The following is a 12,598-nucleotide window of genomic DNA, read 5'->3' on the forward strand; positions in this document are numbered from 1 at the left end:
CAGAAAAGTCTTCAAATAACTAGACACGTGGGATATCAAACATAGGAAATGCAATAGAAGTACCCAGGTAACATCCTTAAGCCTGAACACTGGATTCTCATTTGCCTAACACCTCTTCATTAGATGCTTGTTTGGTGTAACATTTTACAAACCATTAACAAAATAACGGCCCCTGGGAATGCTCTTCAGGATAGCGGGCCCGCCATGTTCCTTCCAGCGAGGCATCACATGGCCTCATGACTCAGTGGTTTTCTGGGCTATCTCCACCTCACGTCCCACAGATCGGACTTTTTCAAGACTTGACGGGGACGAAGAGCGAGTCTATCTTTGACATCATTGACTTTTCCCAGAAATAAGACATAAGTCAGGGTGACAACAACTGGCTTCTAGAGGACCATTTCAGGGATGATGGGAGGGATCTCTAATGAAGCAAAGAACCGTGAATGTATGTAGAGATGGAGATCGGGGGAAAAAAACCAAAATTAATACAGGTATAACCTGATAATTTCAGAGTTAAATACTATGGAACTAGGTGGAAACAAGGGGGATTTAGTCATCTGGAAAAGAGAAGGCTAAGGGATGACTTCATTAGGGTCTTCAAAAATACACAAAAGATGATTTTGCAGGACTAGGAGATATCAGAATGTTTACATCTTTTTTTTTTTTTTAAAGATTTTATTTATTTATTTGACAGAGCACAAGCAGGGGCAGCAGCAGGCAGAAGGAGAAGGAGGCTCTCTGCTGAGTAGGGAGCCCAATGTGGGACTCCATCCCAGGACCCTGGGATCATGACCTGAGCCAAAGGCAGACACTTAATTGACTGAGCCACCCAGGAGTCCCCAGAATGTTTACACCTAAGCTGAAGTTTGAATAATTGAAGGTACGTATTTTTTCTTATTTCTTCAATAAATATCTATTGAGTGTCTCTAATACATTGTCTGGTTGTTAAATATTAAATTCAGTTTGCCCAGCATGTTTAAGTCTCTGTGCTCTCACTGAGCGTGGTAGAAAGTTCCACAAGACATAATCTTTCTCTTCAAGGCTTTATCATGAACGAGTCCCTGTAGGAGGTTGTATAACTGTGTTTACTAGGGTTTTTTGGAAACAGAAGAATGAAGATGACAATAATCACATGACCCAATCATTCAAGTCATGTTCTATTTATGTTATTTTCAGAGCCTTATCAAGGTCGATAAAGCTATGACATTACTTCTAAGGCTGGATGTGTGTAATTATCTATTGTCCACAGAGAAACGGGAAATGAGGACAAAATGGATTTATGGGAATAAATCCTTTCCCCCAGCTTAACGCTGGTACCAAAAAATGGAGTACACAACCTCAAGTTAAAGGTTTTTAAGTCAGCGAGTTCTTTATTTCTTTATTGTTTTCTTCTGAGGGCAGAAAGAATATTCCAATTGTCTGCACAGAATATAGATTGAATTGTGAAATCAGTTTCTGTCTGCCGAAATCTGCTGAGTGTGATCACGAGCTACAAATGACCCTTCAGGTCACCTGGACTTGCCAAATTCAGTCTTCTCCTGAAGAGTTCACAAACAGTAACCTGCCCCAAGTTCATATCTTGACAAACTGTTAGAGGCTTTCGAGTTACAGAGAACTTGCCTAGAGATGGTTGATAGATAGACAGATAGATATTGGCTAGCTAGCTAGCTAGCTAGCTAATCACTTTTCCAAAATTGTACATCCTCAAAAGCTAATCAATTTTCAAATGAACATGCACCAAACTGATAAATTTGAAAAATTCACCCTGTGGGGGCACTGAAGACAGTTGTAAAGCAGGACCTCTTATTCAAGGTACTTAGTGTTGACTCCCAGAAAGTGTCAAGTCTTTCCACCTTTTGATCTGACACCTTTCATCAATTTCTTGTCCCTTGTAGTCCAGTGTTGTTCTTGTGAATCACATTATTAACCTGAGCTACCCTACGGGAGGGCTTGAGAATTACTAGCGGGATAATTTTTTCAGGGGACAGGATTACCAAGCATAGCAATGTGGAAACAGATTCGTATTTAAAGTTCTTATGTATGCATAATAAATATTAGAACACCACTGAGCGAAAATTAATGAGTCTGTATTTAAAGCCTGGTAGTATTTAAAATCACCTACGTGATGACAGTTTTCACTTAATTACATTATAAGTGTCGTTGATTACTTCTTATTAATTGCTACGTAGGATCTGAGTGGGGAGAAAAAGGACCAGAAATTTCCAGGTAACAGATGACTTAATTGCTAGCATCAAACTGGTACTCAAAATAATAGTCACACTCTCGAGCCAGCCAGCTAGCAAAATGTACCGAGAGATACCTCTGTGCGGAGGATTGTTCCAGGTCCCGCGGGGAGATGTGAGACCATCTCTGAAGTTTACAACAGCAGAGTGAGAACAAAGGTTTAGAAAGAATTGAGTAACACCTGGGTCTGAGCAGGTATGTGTCATATGACTCGCATCCCTAAATGCCTGGGGATTTCGCCCCGTCATATCCCCTGACCATATTGTGTATAAGATCCGGGCCCCAGCAAGATTGTATTTACATTCTGCCAGACCCTAGACTTTTCCCCCTTGCTCCCCTCCTATTCGTCTGCATAGTTTTATGCTTGTGGCTTGTCTGTCTCTACCCTCCCTTCAATTTAAGGTGCACAAAAGCAGATATTTTTATTTATTTGTCCGCAGATGCATTCTGAATGCCAGTAGTGCCTGGGACATAGTGGGCTCTCAGTAAATACTCATTGAATGAGATGAATTTAATCATTTCCACAACAGACAAAGATGACATCTGTTCAGGTGAGTCTGCTGATTCATTTGAAGAAAAATACGGAGGTATATCTGCGATACTGTCTCTTCTCCTCTTAGACTTAACTTTTCAGGCCCAAAGGCACTGAGGTAAATCTCTGTGAAGGAAGGGCAGATTTCAAACTAATACTAACAATAGCATGTGAAAAACAAATCTATTCTTAAAAAAATAAATAAATAAAAAGGGGGGGAAATAGTAAGCTGGTTGTTCTGGAGGATAACTTTGCAAATTGGCTGAAAAATAAAAGAAAAAAAATTCAATCACCAACAGCAAGTGACCTGTCAGAGTGAGTTTTCCTTTAATAAACTAATTTTTGACTGGTTTGACTCTTTCTATTGGAGAGGTCAGACCAAATGAAACTCGAATTGCTTCTTCTTGAAAACAAAAAAACAAGAAACCATACACAACAGATTCTCCACTCCCTTCTGAAGCAAACTGTCAGAGCAAATCCTAACCCCAAGTCATGGAACAGTATCTAGAGAAACAACCCCGTCCACATAAGCATCAGCAACACATGCTCTACCCATTCACAGCTAGCTGCCGAAGAAACTCAGGTTCTTTGGGAAGAGACCCTGAAAACACACTTTGTATTTATTTATTTTTTTAAATGCAATTGAGTTAATACTAGGCAGTAGTTCTCAATATATGTATGTGCATATATATATATATATATATATATTTTTTTTTTTTTTTTTTTTCCTAAAAGGCCTTTGAGGCCCCAGGACTCACAGTAAAATACAGGGTCCTGCATTTCTAAACAGTCCCCAGGAATACTTAATACAATTGCTATCAGTCGCCATTCAACAACTGTGAAATACCTGTTGTGGGAACACCTGGGTTTAACCTGGGATTCTTGAGCATTTGTGTTCTCCCTGCATCGATTTACCTTGATGTCTAGATTCTTCCATCAAGGGGAACATGATCTCATTTTAAATTGAAACCCCCGGAGGGGGGCAAACAATGGGTATTGTTTTATAGGCAAAACAGGACACAAGGAGTCTCATCTCATGACTTAGAACAATTTGAAGAAAATTTTTTACACGAAAGCCTCATTTCTCCCAACTTTTGCTTTTCATTTTCTTCTTAATGGTGGCTCTTAATTGTTATTATTATTATTATTATTTTTAACCCTGCACCCCTTTCCCTGACTTTTTTCCATCTCCGAATCATTCCCATGGCCACTCTCGGCAAATAGAAATTGGGAGGTTGCAGCTTTGTCTCTCAACGTTCTGGGGTCTCCAAGGGACGTGCCCTGATCCAATGTGCCTGTGGTCCTCTGCTGACATCACTCAAGAACTGAGTCTTCACTGTGGCCCTGAAGGGCCCTTGGGACTTGCCTTTGCATCCCAGCATGGGCACTTGGGCACTGGGCACTCAGCAGTGGGGCTGGACTGTGTTTTACTGGATCACTGGACTCGAAATCCATCCTCTGCCTGAAAGGGATCTCTGGTGCAAAGACTGGGGAGCAGGTGATCTCCCTGAGAAATCAAGTTGCGGTGGGTCATTGAACCAAGCACTCAGTCAGCAAGGTCCCCTGTGTAACTCTTGAGCATTAGCTGCTTGGCTCCTGCTGTCTTCCTCAGGACTGCGGCTGTCCCCGGCTTCTGCTGCAGCTACATACGGACGGGTGGGGGAGGAGGGACAGAGACCGGGCGAGGATAGCCAGAATATATTTTTTTGAAGGAAGAGTTTTTATGAATATATTATTCATTAATATATTTATTCATAAGAATTTATTTATAAGGATTCTGAATATTCAAGAGTCTATTAACAAATATATTTTTCATGAATATATTTATAAGGAGAGTAAGTTGTTAAGAACTTACAAGAAAAAGTATTCATGAAGAATGTGTTCTTGAATATTAAGAATATATTCATAGGAACACTTCATATTCAAGAATGTATTTTTCGGTGCCGAGAGTTGCAGAGACAAATGGCGTGTTCTTTAAAATGATAAGAAAAAAAATGTAATGCAGTGGAAACTCAGTATTTCAAAAGGAATGAGTACTGCGGCCAGGCCAGTTGGTCATTTGCTGGATGGTGAAGAAAAGTTTCTGGAGTGGGCTCAGGAGTCAGGATTCAAGCCAGACTTCAGTCTGAAGCCCAAGTACTTTCCCCGACACTTTCCTGCCTCCAACCCTCACTCAACAGAAGGAGATTCCACAGACAAAGAGAATTCCACCAAGAAGTGCCAGGGATGTTCAGGTCAGCCTTCACAAGGGTAAGAGGTCACAACTCAGAGCCTGGGGTTAACAGGGGTCCGTCTTTCATAAATCTTGGAATCTGTTTAGGACTTGAGTTAACCAAGGTCAGAATCTAATCATAGGCCAGGAGAAAAGAGTCGTTCAGAGATGATTAAGGAGAGATTTTTTTCTTGGGAGGACTGTGGGTTGTTGGAAGTAGAGAATTTTATTTCTGTGAAAAAGAATCCAAAATTAAAGGCATTCAAAGACCATGGTCTCAGAGGTCCTAAGCTCCCTGAGTATCCTTGCTAATGATCTAATTTCCAGCCCCATGATGTGTCGTACAAATGGCCCTTCAGGGGCACTCTTTCTAATAACCCAGAAGTTTGTATTTCTTGAAGTCCTACTGGCAATGTTTTGCTTTGTCCCCAACTCACACATCTTCCAGGTGGGAATTGGGAAAAAGGACAGTAAGAGACTAAGTGTGGTATCTGGGGGGCAGCCGAAGCCTTCAAACCATCTGGGGCATTTCTGGATGCTGTCTTACTCCTGAGGGGGGCTCCTCCTGGGAGAAAGATTTCAACTTGTCAGGTTTCCAGCCTGTCTGGAGAGCATGGGGTGAGGGGAAGGAAGAGGTGGGGGTCAAAGTGGGGCGTGGTAGTGTGGAGATCATCCCGGAGCCCGCTCCCTGTGCTTCTGAGCCCCCTAGCAGATAACCACCTTGAGAAGAGCGGGCCTTTTGGGGTCCTTAGGGTTGATGCAAACTTCAGCAGTATATGTGTGGGGATTCCTGGAAGAATGATCGAGAACTGAATGGCTGTTGCTGCTCTTTTCCTGACTTATAGTGAATGGTCTCTATTGGGTGTCCGGCCCTTTAGGTATGTTGTGTGGGCTACATTCACATCCACACATCCACAAGATCTGATGTTAAAAAATTCCTCAGGGTGGGTCTTCTTTTCTTTTTATAGATAAGTGGTGCCTCTTTAGGAATTGACAGAACTGGGATCTGAAGTTGACTTTGATGGGCTTGCCTCATTCACAAAGACCAAGAATCCCTTACTATGGGCGGATTAAGTGCCAGGTACGACATCAAGTGCTGGGAGGAAGTGAGGGGCAAGCCTCTGTCCCCACAGAGTAGTAGTACTGGACTAGTGGGGTAAGCAAGCATGTGGTGAGGACGGCAAGTGAGGAGCCATATGATGGGGAGGTGGGCTGCAGTTGGTCTTCCCAGGCAGGGCTAACAGGGAGACAACACCTAGGGTAGAGGAATCAGCCTATGGCCGGCTAAGAGCCCCACTAGGAGGGTGAGTTGGGAGGAAGAAAGGAGCTCAGGGGAGGTCCAGCACAGGAGGGCAGCATGAGGGAAGTGCTGGGACTGAAGAGGAAGGGGGGGTGAGGTGTGGAAGCCGGCAGTGTGTGGACCAGCAGGGAGCCGTCAGGAGCTCACCTGCACCCTGTCAGTCTCCACCTTCAGTGAGGTCATGCTGTAGGAGAATGTGTAAGAGAGATGGACAGAGTCGGATGTTTTGGTTTCCTGAGTCAGGGAGATTCACTGATGACGGTAGTTACTCAGGTGAGGAAGCAAGGACGGGACCATCTGAGGTGCCATTCCAGTATGGCAAGGTGAAGATGTTGGGTGACAAGTTGGGGTGTCCAACAGGTGGCTAGATACCAGATTAAGCTCCATCTGATCACACTGTCTTCTAGGAACACAACACTTTAACCCCAATTTATCCAAGTTTGTCTGGTCTGTTCTAGATCCTTCTGTTGAAATGACAAGTTTAAATATACAAAACAGGCACCTCAGGTCTTCCATGGAGCCTATACAATGAGCAATTGTGAGGGTCTTCTTAATTTAAAAATCTCCATTTTAATTTCTCAAGTTTTTTTTTTTTTTTAAAGTAGGCTCCACATCCCACATGGAGCCTAACTCAGGGCTGGAACTCACGACCCTGAGATCAAGACCTGAGCTGAGATCAAGAGTCATATGCTTTAACCAACTGAACCACCCAGGTGCCCCTAATTTCTGAACTTATTAACAGCTGGATCTGCTTCCCTAAGGAAACATATCTCAGATTCTCAAACGAGGCTGTCTTCTCTGCCGGCTAACACACACAATGCTCTGTTCTTCTGAGGTTGAGAAAAAAGACTTCAGGTTGTGGTGTGGGAACAGGTTATAACAACATATTCATTAAGGCATAGAGGTAGGGGTTTTATTTTATCTGTTTATTATCATTTAAAATATATTAAAATTTTAACACAGCAGAAGCAGGAATTAAATTGTACATGGCAGTCTAAAAAAAAAACAACAACCAGAAAACAGCAAACAAAACACAGAAAACAAAAATTTACATGAACCAATAATATATTAAAATTCCATTTAGGTGAAGATCTAAAAAAAAAAAAAAATGAAATACACGCACACCTCTTAGAGAAGAATTGTTTTGCTTCAGTGACCTACAGTTTGAGAATCTCTCCAAGCTGAATCAATTTTCTTCAACCATAAGATTCTTAATGAAGCAAATGGGTGAGGTCTGTTTGTTTTCTCCCCCCACAACCTCCCTCCTCTCAAAACAAGGGCTCTCCACTTCCATGGGGGCCTGGGTAACTTTGTGGGTATAAAAAAGGGGATTGTCTTTCAAAATTGTAGGATTGATTCCTCTTAAGTGTCAGATATAGTCACTTACACAAAACAAATAAGGTCTGATAAGAAATCAGAATCGTTCAAACAAATCATAGCCACCCAGCTCCCTACTTCAGAGAACTTCCCTTTTAATGGTTTGTCTCTATGAAGATGTAACATGACGGCTCCTCATCACACCTGCTCAGAGGGAGAGCGGGGCCAGCTACCTATTCTCCTGAGGTTGCCTCAGTGGTGCGGGTGGGTGGCTGGCCCTTGGGCCCGCCTCAGTAGCAGAACAAGGGTCCCCCATGTTCATGCAGATGGCCACCAGGCACTGCTGTGTGTGAGGGGGTCCTTGGGAGGGTCTGGCCAGCTTCTGCTACCTGCCCAGGCTGACTGTTCCCCAAGTGCTCTTTGAGCCACTGGGAGCACAAACAAGAAATACTTAATGGAACAAAAAGGAGAATTAATGAATCATGAAAATATGTGCTTATTATTATTTTTTTAAAGATTCGCACTTTCCTGAGTAAAGTACTTAAAAATCCCACATGAAGTCTTTCTAAAGCACCAGGCCTCTATCTCCTAGACTCACTGCATCCAGATGGCAAATCTGAGCCAAGCTCAGATGTTCTGGTGAAAACATGAACAATGTATTTATGAATGCTGTTTTTCTACTATTTCACTGCTTTAGAGTTTTATGCTTGAAAAATGGTTAATGGTGAAGGAGAAAAACTGAAGGTGTATGTATGGGCTTCTTTGGTCTGTTTGTTGCAACGCATCAGAGCTGGAAGGACACCGCCGAAGATAAAGATGTCCCCAAACCATACACGGGCCCCTGCATCCTTGGCCCTGGATCAGTCATCATACCCTCTACACATCGAAACCACAGCTGCTTTCAAAGTCCAAATTAAATATGGATATGACCATGGGGACGTTCAAATCAAATTAATGTGGGCCAGTTTTATTGCTGCAAGAACAAGGTCCTGGTGCCATGGCCATTCAGGTGGTGTGTTTATCCTCTGGCTTCTTGGCCTGAGAGAGAGTCTTCTTCAGTGAGGTCCTGGGAATTCCTGAACATGAGGATAGAATTATAAATCTTCAGTGCTGGACCCAGTTTGATCTTCATCACCTTGACGATGTCTGTTTGTGTCAAAAGCAGGAAGGCTTTGCCATCGATCTGCTGCGAGTAAATAAACACATACTGTTTACCCTCTGGCGACTTCTGGGGACTCATGGCAGGGGTTGGGGGGTGGGGATGGACACTGAATGGTGTCCGCCTCCCTGCAGAGCTCTCCTACTACAGGGAAAGACGGCACCCTCTCCCACCCAGCTCTGACCGCTGAGCCACCGCGTGCTTTTACCCAGGACTCAGTTAAATATGAACTCAACATACAGGGGAAATTTCTGTTATGTTTAAAAAATCTTTGCCTGGGGGCGCCTGGGTGGCTCAGTGGTTTGGGCTGCTGCCTTCGGCTCGGGTCATGATCTCAGGGTCCTGGGATGGAGCCCCGCATCGGGCTCTCTGCTCCGCAGGAAGCCTGCTTCCCTCTCTCTCTCTCTCTCTGCCTGCCTCTCTGCCTACTTGTGATCTCTGTCTGTCAAATAAATAAATGAAATCTTTAAAAAAAAAAAATCTTTGCCTGAATTTGTATTATGAACCTTAAAAAAAAAACCCCTACTTTCATCCACCAAGTAAATCTCCAGGAATTTTTCCCAAGAGAACAAAGTGCAGTGCATCCACTCTAGTGTTATTTGTAATAGTGAAATATTGAAAACAGTCCAGGATTTCAAATATAGCAGGATTATGGTGTCGTCTAGGTTGGGGTATGAGGCAGTCACTGAAATTCACATCTTGATGAAACAATGATTTGGCAAATTTTTCTAATTTTTTATTTTGTTAAGCAACAAAATATGACATGATATAGAAAGATCTTTTTCATTCCATTACATTAAACATGTGTAACCACATATATATGTACATATAATGAAGATATTTAAAGTCTTTATACCAAAAATTAAGTGAAGTCAGATTTGGCTTGTGGGATAGTGGTTTCATTTTTATTTTCTCTTTTTAACTGACATGCATTGAAGTTTTTAAAATGATAAATGCCATTATGAGCAGAAATATATACAAAATAAATGTTTTATTAACTTTTGAAAAGTGTGCAGAAGGGGGAGGGGCAGAAGAGGGAGAAGGACAGATAGACTCCCCACTGATTGCAGATACCCATGTGGGGCTCAATCTCACGACCCTGAGATCATGACCCAAGTAGAAATCAAGAATTGGTTGCTTTACCGACTGAGCCACCCGGCACCCCTTATTTACTAACTTTTAAAACATGGTGGTCTGACATGTGGTAGCTTCCCTGAGACTCACAGGATGGGGATGGACTACCAAACAGGCCATTTCCACAGCTTCTAAAAGCCCCACTCTGCTCTCAGTTTGAGTCCCAGGGACCGTATATGTGTCCTACACCCACATCACCTATTTAAACAGACTGTCTCAGAAAGATTGCTGATTCTAGAACCAAGAAGACAGGATGAAAGGGTTTTCTATGGTAACCCTCCTTCCCTGAACCTTTTTGAATTGGTACAGACCCTTCATGTCAATGACTCACTGAGACATAAGCATCCCCCATGGACCCAAGTTTTGAAATTAAGTCTAAATTAAAGTGGAAAGTTAAAGTTTTAAAGTGTTAAGAAAGTTGTAAAAAGCTTCCTGTGATGTTGGCGAGGATGTGGAGAAAGGGGAACCCTGTTACACTATTGGTGGGAATGCAAGATGGTGCAGCCACTGGAAAACAGCATGGAGGTTCCTCAAAAAGTTGAAAATAGAGCTACCCTATGACCCAGCAATCGCAAAACTGGGTATTTACCCTAAAGATACAAATGTAGTGATCAGACGGGGCATGTACACCTGAATGTTTATAGCCGCAATGTTCACAATAGCCAAACTATGGAAAGAACCTAGATGTTCATCAACAGATGAATGGATAAAGAAGATGTGGTGTATATATATATATATATATATACAATGGAATTCTATGCAGCCATCAAAAGAAATAAAATCTTATCATTTGCAATGATGTGCATGGAACTAGAGGGTATTATGCTGAGTGAAATAAGTCGATCAGAGAAAGACAATTATCATACGCTCTTTCTGATATAAGGAATTTGAGAAGCAGGGCGGAGGGTTGTCGGGAGTAGGGGAGGAAAAAATGAAACAAGCTGGGATCAGGAAGGAGACAAACCATAAGAGACTCTTAAAGCTCACAAAACAAACAGGGTTGCTGGGGGAAGGGGGTTAGGGAGAGGGTGGTTGGGTTATGGACGTTGGGGAGGGTATGTGCTATGGTGAGTGCTGTGAAGGGTGAAACCTGGCGATTCACAGACCTGTACCCCTGGGGCAAATAATACATTATATATTAGTGAAAAAAGGTAAAAAACAAAACAAAACAAAAACAAACCCAAAACCTTCTTGTGCATTTATGATAATGTCTGTTGAAGAATTGTCCATTTGGAGAACGGAAAACCTGGAGAACTTTCTAAGGTGCTGAAACACGCTAACCCCAAGCTTTAAAGTCCCCTCTTGGAAGTCTGTGTTTTACAGAGGCATTAGACAGGGTCAGTGTTCTGTCCACCAGGGAACTGCTGGTCATAAGAGCCACGCTGGAGCCACCTGACCTATAGACACCTGTGGACAAGGTGGGTCTTGGGCACTGCTTGAAGCTGAGAGCAGCTCAAATGTGTGAGGCCAGGCTAGCTACTTCTGAGCAGTGCTGGGCTCAGGTGAAAGCAGGTGAACGTCATGTCTCAACCGGCAGCTACCCAAACAGCTACCTGAGTGACCCTGATGCTGAGTTACCTGGAGGTGCAGGACTTGTTGGGTTCTGAGGATCCCAGGACCCCAGACTCCAAGAGTACTTTCCCTGAACCAAGCATGTCCCGACCGCTGGAGCGGGAGGGTGTGTGCTACACACTGGTGGCTCTAGGAAGAGTTTTCTTACAGACTTCTAGAGCAATGGTGATGGAGTCATCATGAACAGAGACTGGAATCTGCTGCCTTCTTCCTGCTATGCACTAGCCTCCTCACTGCTTATTGGAGGACCCAGGACAACAACTGTAAAGTGCTCAGCATGGCCCAGCACAGGCAAGTCCACAATAAACAGGAACCACCATATTTTCACTATTACTCTATAGCTGATCCAATCTCTTCTGGGGCCCCTAGGGCTATGGTTACTAATTCCAGGACAAATATTAAGCAGTCTGAGACATTCCCAACTAACATGGAGTAGGAAACAGAAACCCCACAGAAGGGCTCTTTGGCTTCTCTGTATTCCTCTTGAAGCAGGTATAGAGCAGGGACACACAGGACAGTCCCACTGTCACCCTGGGGTAGACAAATTCCCTCTCCTCCCTGGGCACAGGCTCCTTGCAGGACCCCTCCTGCCCACAGTGAAGCCTGAAGTCATCACAGCAGAGCCGGCACAGCACCCATAAGGGTTGCCTGACGTGTTCATTTATTCTTCCCCCAAAGAGTTTATTTCTCGAGCAGGCCCCATGCGCCAGGCACCAGAATGTTTTGTGACAACGCAGAGTTCAGCACAGGCAGGACAAGGACAGAGGCTGACCCTTCGGGGCCCGACTGCCCTGCTGGGCTCTGTCCCTCCCCAAGCCCTCTCTGTGGCCCACCAGCTGCTCTCAGTTATGCTCAAGTCAATGAAAACAAAGCTCTTCAGGGATCAGACTATGGAAAGACATATAATTTTTGCATTTCTTACCTCTTTCTTGAAGCACTTGGCATGTTCCTCGCAGCCCAGGAGAGACTGTACAAATTCAGCCACCTACGGTGCAAGATGAAAAGCCTGATTTACAACACGCACCTGAAATAATTTCTTGGGTTGTAGTAACTCAACATTTGAGTAAAATATATTGCAAATCCCTCAAACTCTTGGGACTGAAATAGGAACTATCAAGGCCCATTAGC

The 12,598-nt window shown here is 43.4% G+C and overlaps 1 protein-coding gene across 3 annotated transcripts in view; it reads right to left on the reverse strand.

The window, feature by feature from the left end:
- Positions 1–8,541: 8,541 nt before the first annotated feature.
- The window catches only part of L3MBTL4 (L3MBTL histone methyl-lysine binding protein 4), a 452,666-nt gene continuing 448,609 nt past the window's right edge, over positions 8,542–12,598 (reverse strand). For all 3 annotated transcript variants that reach the window (XM_059139212.1, XM_059139210.1, XM_059139213.1), the window contains 2 exons: positions 12,393–12,455; positions 8,542–8,791 (listed from right to left, as the gene is read on the reverse strand). In XM_059139212.1, coding sequence (XP_058995195.1) covers positions 8,624–8,791; positions 12,393–12,455 — 231 coding nt within the window. In that variant the 3' untranslated portion in view covers positions 8,542–8,623. The remainder of the gene's footprint in view (positions 8,792–12,392; positions 12,456–12,598) is intronic.

Source organism: Mustela lutreola, chromosome 11, assembly GCF_030435805.1.
Source record: "Mustela lutreola isolate mMusLut2 chromosome 11, mMusLut2.pri, whole genome shotgun sequence".
Taxonomy (NCBI): domain Eukaryota; kingdom Metazoa; phylum Chordata; class Mammalia; order Carnivora; family Mustelidae; genus Mustela; species Mustela lutreola.